The 9,597-nt window shown below is 44.9% G+C and overlaps 2 protein-coding genes across 6 annotated transcripts in view; both read right to left on the reverse strand.

Moving 5' to 3' along the window:
* LOC116700298 (transitional endoplasmic reticulum ATPase) overlaps positions 1-761 on the reverse strand; it is a 10,741-nt gene extending 9,980 nt beyond the window's left edge. The window contains 2 exon segments of the mRNA XM_032533372.1: positions 36-147; positions 478-761. Coding sequence (XP_032389263.1) covers positions 36-147; positions 478-500 — 135 coding nt within the window. The 5' untranslated portion in view covers positions 501-761.
* A 1,089-nt stretch (positions 762-1,850) lies between these two features.
* Positions 1,851-9,409, reverse strand: samd1b (sterile alpha motif domain containing 1b). Of its 5 annotated transcripts, none has more exons than XM_032533240.1 (7): positions 8,099-9,409; positions 6,807-7,044; positions 5,550-5,680; positions 4,976-5,012; positions 4,756-4,870; positions 3,949-4,054; positions 1,851-3,840 (listed from the first exon to the last, which is right to left on the reverse strand). In XM_032533240.1, the coding sequence occupies exons 1-7, from the start codon at positions 9,275-9,277 to the stop codon at positions 3,697-3,699; spliced, it is 1,950 nt and encodes a 649-aa protein (XP_032389131.1). In that variant the 5' UTR covers positions 9,278-9,409; the 3' UTR covers positions 1,851-3,696. The 5 variants fall into 5 exon arrangements, with proteins under 5 accessions (XP_032389131.1, XP_032389123.1, XP_032389141.1 ...); XM_032533232.1 differs by having other exon boundaries at positions 6,801-7,044; positions 8,099-9,408; XM_032533250.1 differs by having other exon boundaries at positions 3,949-4,039; positions 4,976-5,018; positions 6,801-7,044; positions 8,099-9,408.
* Positions 9,410-9,597: the final 188 nt, after the last annotated feature.

Raw genomic sequence — 9,597 nt, forward strand, 5'->3', positions numbered from 1 at the left:
CACACACACACACACACACACACAAACTCACACACCAGTGACAGGCTGACAATGCTGCTGTCTTCATTGAGGGCTTCGTCCACAATGAGTCTGTTCGGTCTGTGTTTCTGTTTCAGGATGGCAGTGGAGAAATCTTCTCCCTTTGGGCTTCCAAACAAGAGACACATTATGACTCTCTCACATGCAGGCTCTGCACTTGTAGCTCTAATTTCCTCATGTGACACAGAGCTGTATTTAGACTCTCCTTAGCTCTGTGCATAGCAACTACATGAGCTTGGACACATAAAAACATATTGTTCTATATTTTTCAATCATTTTGACTTTAATGTAAACCATATTTTGTATATTTATTAAACTTGATTACCTGCACATGCAACTTGCACATTGATAAGTTAGCACCAGTTTTATGCCACAAACAAATCACTGTATCTAGTATGACAATACTAGATATCGTCCACATGCAGCTGTTTCACTCACTCTGCTTCTCCAGAGCCTGGCATGACTGGTCTCCTTGATCTTGTTAGATATCCAATGTTTTTAACACTAGATCTGCCCACTCACTGTCCTCTGCAGTTGTTTACTGTGGTGCTTTCAGGTGCTGCTCTTGTATAGTCTGATTTCTGCTGTGATCATTGCCAAAGGTTTCAGGTTCTGGCTGACCTGAACTGCCCTGGTGTGGTTTTGGTCTTCCTGGAGCCAAGTTCCAAGCAGAGAGTCTCAGTCTTTTGTTCTTGAACCAACATGTTTATGGGAGCTGCAACCTGTCAGCATGTTTACTTTTTCAGTGAAGGTATAAATATTCCAATCTGCTTCTCTGTCTTATTTGTAACCCATCACACGCGCGCACAAACACAAACACACACATACGCACACACACACACACACGCGCACACACACGCACACAGATCCCGAGCACTTACCTTGGAGAGTGTCCCAGGACAGATATAGCGTGATATTCCCTCCTCCCCCTGCTTCTTACCAGCAAATGCAGGCACATTTCCTGGCTAATCGTGGAGAATACTTCCAGGCTTACTCTGAAATATTTATGGGTCAAAATAAATGCTGTATAGAGCCTCTTTCCACAAAAGAAATGACTTAAAGTTTCATCCGTCACATCTGGATAAGTCTTATCTTTTCTAAAATGCAGTATGGTCTTTCCTCCTTCGACTCCTTGCCGTTGTGGCTGAAGGTTGTAGCTGCTGTAACCCAGCTGCTTTGTTGCTGGATTCCCTCCCTCACACAGTCTACATGTGCACATGTGTCTGTGTGTGTACCAGACACAACCCTCACAAACATGTACATTATTTATACATGCAACACACACACACACACACACACACATACACACACAACGCGCACAACGCGCACACGCACACACGCCCCCGCGACACAACCACACACCCACACACACACACACACACACACACACACACACACACACACACACACACACACACACTCTCTTTCTTTCTATCTCTCTCTGAATGGACAAATTGTGATATTTTAATTCAAACTTTTATTGATAAAATTGTCTTTTAACAAGATCATAGACACACTTTACAATACCCTTGTGATAATTTGACTAATGAGAACGACATGATCTGAATGCTAACGGGGGCAACGAATACCGCAGCATGCAGCTTCAACTAAGTGGAAGAACTTGAAAATGTGTTATTGGAAGTTGCAAAGAAAGTGAAAGGGAAGGGAAAAAGGAGGGGAGAGAGGTAGAGGAGGTTTAAATACACAAAGAAACATTGATGTGAACATCAGGGAGTGGAGAGTGGACTCAAAACCTTCATAAAACAAAACCGATATGCTGAAATAACGGAATACAAACATACAAATATGAAAATGCATGCACAGAGGAGATGCCAAAACTGGAATGTGTGCCCTTACAGTGAAGGTGGGAATGAGAGATGCGATCATGACAGCATTTGGTTTCTAAGATTTGACCGGTAAACCAGTTTAAAATGCTGGTGGTGTGAGATTAGTTAATTGATTGACTCAGCTTTACCCTGCAATAACATCTTTCATTTAGATCTTTTTTTTTTTAAATAATTTACAGATGAAGGCTGATAAAATGGACTGATTAATAAAATATACATCATAATATTTAGTTGAGAATTGATTGCTCTGCTGATTTCAGTACGGTTAGCTAGCATGTTTGATCAACATTTCTGCAGCCGATGAAGCCAGTTTTATGAAGATATTTTAGACTGGTCTGTCGTGTTGGATAGGGCATACCCTACGAAAACCACCAACCAGCATCACTAGGCAGGCGTTGCGGTGGAACCCACAAGGCAAGCGGGAGAGAGGTCGGCCAAGAAACACCTGGCGGGGCTGACACCACCAAGATGGGCTACACCTGGAACCAGTTAGAGAAAATGGCCCAGGACAGAGGACTCTGGAGAGCTGTTGTTGTTGTTGTTGGCGGCCCATACCCTGGTAGGGGTGACGGGCAGTAAGTAAGTAAGTAAGTAAGTCGTGTTAGACTTATTTTAAGCCTAAAAACCTAGTCGTTCTACTCCAAGCTTACTCTGAACTAAGAGTTAGGTTTCCATCGTACCAATAAGTGACACCTGCTGATTAACCCCAAAAAACACTTTTTCAGGAAATACACAGCAGTGAGGACATTGTCAGTCGTTTTCATTTGTCCGAAGATACTATACTGAGCCTGACTGACAGGTCCTGCCACATTAAGAAGCCACAACATCTCAGCTCTATGATTTTTATTTCAATGGACGTTTCTGTATTCTTACTGTAATCTCTTTGCTGAACTTTTTCAGGAAAAATGTATTTGTAATAGTTCAATCCTTACAGCAGGCAAACATTTTCTGCTGAAGTGAAACGAGCTGAGCTGTTTAATGCAGTTGCTCGGTCAGCCATGTTTTTACCATCCCCAGTCTTAATTTCATTTAGTAGGGAAATTAGTTTATCAGCTTATTGCTTTGACCTGCGGCCTTTCCATACATGGCCGTGAACCCTGGACCGGATTGTAGCCTGACATACAGTACAGGACGGATATTTGACGGGTGAGCATCCCAACCATCCGCATCAACTTCCGGGAATGTGTTTAATCTGGTCAACTTCTAATTTGTTTCTGATCAATCCAACATGCTCTGTCATGGCTGCCACACACATACAGTATGTGTGCAATGACAAACACACAGCCACAAGTGAGAAACCCTTGCACCACAGCTCCAGAAGAACAAAAGGAAATTGTCTTCCATCCAGAATTACCCAGGCCTTCTTCAAAATGTGCATAAAGGTCAGTACAAAATAACAAGTTAAAAACAAACCATCTTTCAGTTTAGTTGAGAAAGTGCTTGATCATTGGAAATAAAAAAGGATGCATGATTGCATGACTTTTCTTTTTCAACCCCTGTATCTTAAAATTGTATGAGTCTACTTTCTCCCTCCAACACGTGTGCTCGGTTTGGCAGAAAATCCCTGTTGTCCAGGAAATCCAGGCTCACTTCTGTGTGTTGTTTCTGAACCAGAGCAGTTGCAGAGGACCAGAGGCAGAGAAAACTAGGTGTGTGTGTGTGTGTGTGTGTGTGTGTGCGCGTGTATGTGTGGTGCTGTTTGACATGATATAAAAAGTGAAGTGTATTGTATATCATGCATACATTTTTAAAGGATTAATTGAGCTATGTGTCGATACAGACATAACAGTCTGAGTGTGCATTTTTATTGTCAACAGTCATCATCCTCAAAATGTGTTTTCTGCAGAACCTTTACATGATGCTCATAGATCTTAAGGGCGGGGCCGAGTCTGATCGAAAGGCCAGTCAAAACATCGTTACGTTGCATGAGGAGAAGAGACTTGCCATCGATTTCCTAATGAAGAGAGCAAAGGGTAGGTTACAACCGTTAAAGGTTCAAGTACAGCCATTATTCCTGTCTCTGGCGGCCTCTAGTGGTTGTTAAATGGGATAACAGGCTCACCTGGGTCCTGAAGGCAGCAGCCTGCTCGGGGAAACCTGCCGCTGTGAAATAACTGACCACATCAGACACCGTCCAGTCCACCGGGCTCCCACTGGTCCCCTCAGACCTAGAGAGATTAGTAAAGGGTTGTTGGCCCGTTACAAAACTGGCAGGAGGATGTTAAAATTTGTAACTTGTAAAGTCATTTCAGAGCTGAAAATTGAAAGCTGACAAATAATGGGTGTTTTTTTCCTGTGTTATTGTTATAAGTGTTGGTTTATTGGAATGGGAGCACTGTGATTTCCATGTTTTTGGTGATGTTACTGCACATTGTTGTCATTGTCAGTGTAAACAGGAGAATCAGATATTACGCATTGTTTTTTTTCTTTTTTAATTCCCAGACACACTTTACTTATAGCGGCTATAATCAATAATTTAATTATAAAAATGTATAAGTGGGACAATGTGAAAGCGTTGAAAAGCTCTGAAAAGTCTCTGTGCACTACCTGCTGAGCACCAGACAGCAGACAAGCAGAATTAGCCGCTAGCGGGTGAACATAGCGGAGCATTCAGCAGCTAAAGAATCAGATATTTCCCTCATGAGTTGGTAGAGAAAAAAAACAGAGCTAAAAGAGAGTAAATATTGGCCTCACATTTATTAGGTGGCCAGAAACACGGCTATAAGACATAATAATGTTGCTCCGTAATTGCTGGATGTGTAAATAAGCTTCTGCATCTTACTTAACTTAGGTAATGATAAGAGGGGTGAGGTAAGAAGGGAGCAGACACTACCACTCTCCAGTGTCTCCAGATCTCTGCTGTACTCACCCTCCACTGCTGACTCCATTCATCCCTCGCTCCTCAGATGTGGCAGAGTCTTTCGGGGAGGCAGTGGGTGTGAGCAGGCAGGACGACACTCCCACCTCCATTTTAGACTCCATGCCTACGATGGAAAAACAATTAAGTACATTCTGATTACCTGTCAACATTGCTAGAAACCAAATACATACACACAGACTTTGATATTATCTGAAAAAGCAGAACTCACTGTTAAAGCCTGAGGAGGTGTGGTTGTTTCTGTCATGCTGATTATGTAGGTAGAGAGAAGAGAGGGAGTCAAACAAAGATGCAAATAAATGAACATGACAAAAACAAGATGTCTGCTCCGTGGAACAAGCCAAAGTCACTAGAAAGAGTGCCAGAGGCGATATCATGTTGAGAGCATCAGAGTTATATGACCTCCACCTAAACTCAAAGATGAAAGGAGCTGACTGTGTCACGCATCATGACAAAACAACAACTACTATATCACCCACAATTCCTATACATCATAGTAGTACTTTTAATAAGGTAAATGATCTTAATACTTGTCCCATCACTGGTTAAGGGATTTGAGATGTGGGATAGGATTTTAGAACATATTTTGGGGCATTTTTAGGCTTTATTAAAGACACTAGTAGAGAGATGACAGGAGAGATGCATCAAAGGCCCCCAGTCAGACTCTAACGTAGGGCGCTGTATTTCATGGTTGGCGTTAGAGTCATCTTGACCTGTTTTGATAATGCATGGAACATTATACAACAATCAAAAGCAACAGGACAGAAGCACATGCTTGCACTTACTTGTGTCTCTGTATAAAGCTGATCAGGGACGACAGCTCTCTTGTCCAAGTGTGTGCTGGTACATTGTGCCAGGGAAGCTCCCTGAACAGGTGGACGCGGCGTCCTGGTGGGGGAATCAAGCCCGCACATGCCTGTGTGACCAGCAGCCAAACCCAGACAAAAAGAGTGAAGAGAAAAAATTAAAGACCAGCTTTTACTTCTTCTATTATTATTATTATTATTATTAGTAGTAGTAGCAGCAGTAGTAGTAGTAACAGTAGTAGTAGTAGTAGTAGTAACAGTAGTAGTAGTAACAGTAGTAGTAGTAGTATTAGTAGTCAAAATGTATAATAAACCATAGTATTCATATTACAAATTAAACAGACATACAACAAAATGTATTTAAAAAGTAATTAAAAAAAAGTCACAAAATAGTGTGTTCCACATCAAAAACAAATTACAAAAAAAACAAAAACAGTTATATTTAAATAACTATTAATGAGGTCAATAGTAAAATAATTATGTAAGAATATAATTAAGTACATTAGTAAGTTTTAGAAAACATTTTCCACCAAAAGTACTAAAGTTAGAGATCCATTTAAAAAGTTAAAAAAAAGAAAGTAGTAGTAGCCATGACACTAGAGGAGACTGGGGAATGTTGTGAAAATGGGTTAGATGACCAATTTGCTGCAGTATTGTCATTCATATGTGCACTCCCATTTCCTTTTAGAGCATTCAGGTGAAGTAGCAAAAAAAACAAAGAGAATTTTTTGCCTTGTATTGTAGATACAGTGGTTGACTCACACAAACTAAAGTAACAGTTTTTGTTGTTTAATTTGATGCTTTGCATTAATGCCTGTTTAAACCCAAGTGCTAAAACAGTTAGCTGTGTAATGGTGCTTGGGGTGGGGGTAGTTGTGTGTTACTGTAGTTCATTAAATGCGTAGTAGGCTACATTGTAAGCCTGGGACCAAAAAGCCTGCAACCAAAGGGAATCCATCTACATTTGCCACAACTGTGCCAGTGATTGAACCTTATGTGAAACAAGCACTCACATTCCTTCATAAAATACACGTGCACACTCACAGCAATTGTTTTTTTGTGCTAAATTCAAAATGGTGTTATACCATCACGTCTCCCCTACTGTTAAGATAAGATAAGAAAACCTTTATTTGTCCCACAGTGGTGAAATTGCGGTTTAACAGAGGAAGGTTAGCGGTAACGAGAGCCTTTAAATCAGACGTACGCACGCACGCACGCACGCACGCACACCTTTACCTAAGTGCTGCTGCTGGGGGCTCTCCTGCTTGGATGCTGTCTGGACCTCAGCATCTTCTGTAGTTTTCTCAATGAGCTCTTGTTCGGTTGTCATGGCTACCGGGGGTGGTCCTCCTTCCTCTTCAGAACTCCTGGGATCCTCCTCCTCTTCCTCCTCCTCTTCCTCATTCTCTTCCCGTTCCTCTTCTTCACTGGCTGTTTCCATCGGCTCATTCTCATGGAGAGAGGGGGAGGGCGGCTGCAATGAAAGATAAAGTGATTTATATATATTTAAAAAAATGTCTCCATTCAACACAAGGAAGTGGCGATAGCGCACATCTTTGATCCTCGGAGATGAATGGGCAACACTTGAGTTTGAGCGAAGTTCTCATTCTTCAGGTTGCACTCATCGTCACCTAGCTGATCAGAGCTTTAAACAGTAGTCTATATAAATAAGTAGCTAGATGACAAACACCTCTCACTTAGAGAAAAACACAGATAGGTCATCAGAAATACCGACAGCCGCGTACTTAGCCTACTCAATGATACAAAGGATTTTATGAGGTACGAAACGAAAGATGTGAGGGGAAGAGAGAAAGAAAACTACGGGGTCAAAAACGCGCCGCACAAAATGAAATATAGCCGAGGTGCTACATGAACAAACGTGACTGTCGGCTGTTGGGGCTGAGTCTGCGCGACCGAGCAGCGCCCAGAGGAGAGCGGCAGCGGCGCGTCTCAAGTTTAGGCGGACACCGCCTACTGCGCTGCAGGCCCAGACATCCGCGCTCTGGTCGGCGCAGCTAAAGTTCATGAGAGAGAAATCGAATGTTATTGACCACATGTAGTGATGTGGCACCGACAACAAGAACCAGGCCGTGCTCGATCCATGTAGAGATCCATGCTCTAATGGTGCGCGCACTCATAGGAGCCGGGGAAGCCGCTCCGGAGCCGCCTGCTCCTTTGTGCTGGAAGCAGAGCCGCACGCGCACGCACGTGCACACACGCGCACACACACGCACGCAAAACAGGCACACACACACACATGCTCGCATCCCGCAGACAATTAATGAAACTCCAATTACTCTATCTTCCTAAATGTGGAAGATCCCCCCTAAACACTTTGGCATTTTAAACATCGGGTTTGAACAAGAAACAAACATATTTGAGGAGGGAAGCCGAGCGCATCCCGGTGCCGTGTGCGCGGTTTTAACCGGTGATCATTAATTTATCAGCAAGCCATCAAGCCAGCGCTGTTCGGCTCCCTGTACAACCGGGACGTGTTGGAAATACTGAGTTAGCAGTGCAGCGCCCACCTTTTTCTCAGTGTGCATGTCCTGCAGTGCGCTCTTTACAAGACGGTCAGCGGACGCATTCTTCGGCATCGGCTTCTCCACCACCATCCCCCTCAGAGGAAGAGTGATGTTCCCGCAGCGGCTCATGCGCAGCCTGCCCCTCGCCACCTCTCTCTCCATGACCACTTTGACTTTGCCTCGGGTCAGCTTCTCCTCCGACAGCCGGTCCTGGCTGCTCAGATAGCCCAAAATCTCCTTCAACCCGAGCGGCTTCACGTGGCCTCTGGTCGCGGTGCCGCCTCGCATGCTCTTCTCGGACAGGCTGCGAACAGAAGCCACCAATCTGTCGCCCAGGTCAGAGTTGGCGGGGTTCCCCGCAGTTTTGACGCCCCCTCCTCCAAGTTGAAGTTTTGGCTTGAGGAGCTCAGTCTGCTTCTGTCTCTGTTGTTGCGGGAGGCTGCCGACGCTCCTAGAGCAAGTTTTGTTCTGGGTGTCATCACCGGACAAACACGACTCTTTTTCTCCGCAAACTGCATCGGCTTTGCTCGGTGATAACTTGCTGGCATCACCGCTGCCGTGTGCGTTTGTTCTGTGAAAGAGACCGGGCGAAGGGCAGTTCCGCACTCCCTGCGGTCCTAATCCCTTGTCTGTCGGTGCACTTGCTTTCTCCTCTTTACAGCAGCTCCCGACAGCGCAGCCCGTTGTTGCGCCACAACTGAGGCACCCGTTTCCGCTACTCGGGCTGGGGGCAGGCTTGAGCTTTTTCTCGGTTGTGCTGGCTGGTGTTTGAGTGTGGGAATCTGGGCTGGGCTCCGAGTCCTCCTCTCCCTCCTCCTGGTCCGTGAAGCTGTGCGCACTGTCGCCGTTGTTGTTCATCTGGTCGCGTTTGGTCCGCTCCCTCGCTGCCTCCGCGCTGCTGCTGCTGCTACTGCTGCCAGCGGCCGTAAACTCACTCTTCTTTCTGCTTTTCCTCTGCACCTTTGCCGCATTTCGGTACGATATGGACCCCTTGTAGCTAACTTTGAGCACCGTCTGCTCTTGAATCAGTTTTTCCAGTTCTGTCCTGGTTCGGTCCGGGTCAGACCCGTGTCGTCTCCGGACCATTCGACAAATCCTCTCCAGATCCGGACGGGCTTTCCTCGAGCGGAGAGAGTCGATTGTTTCCAGGATCCACTCTCGGTACTTATTGGGATCGGACATCTTCTCCTGCTTGTGCGGATGGGGTTTGGCCCGTGTGCGTCTTTTCCCCCTGTGCTGTTTCACAAGTGACGCTGTGTCAAAGCTGCGAAGCCAGAGTGCGATCCCCGGCTGGAAAATGAGGACGGAAGCCTGGCTGGTGTACGCTTTCGTTCGTTGGCCACATTGTGCGCTTAAGGTGGACCGAAGATGGCGCCTAGGTCTCCGCCACAGACGCAAATGGCATTTAAGGTGGAATTGTCTATCTTTTAACGCAGCGGAGCGATTTTCTTTGTTCGTGATAGTCTCGTTTTTAACATCTGATTTGAACACAAAGAAACACC

The sequence above is a fragment of the Etheostoma spectabile genome, chromosome 2 (genome assembly GCF_008692095.1).
Source record: "Etheostoma spectabile isolate EspeVRDwgs_2016 chromosome 2, UIUC_Espe_1.0, whole genome shotgun sequence".
Classification (NCBI taxonomy): domain Eukaryota; kingdom Metazoa; phylum Chordata; class Actinopteri; order Perciformes; family Percidae; genus Etheostoma; species Etheostoma spectabile.

Bases quoted from the DNA above. Each gene is read 5' to 3' on its own strand.
- samd1b (XM_032533221.1), bottom strand. From the start codon at position 9,277: ATGTCCGATCCCAATAAGTACCGAGAGTGGATCCTGGAAACAATCGAC. The intron at 7,045-8,098 runs GTGGGCGCTGCA...CTTTCATTGCAG, and splicing joins ACATGCACACTGAGAAAAAG to CCGCCCTCCCCCTCTCTCCA. The intron at 4,055-4,755 runs GTGAGTACAGCA...TAATCTCTCTAG, and splicing joins AATGGAGTCAGCAGTGGAGG to GTCTGAGGGGACCAGTGGGA.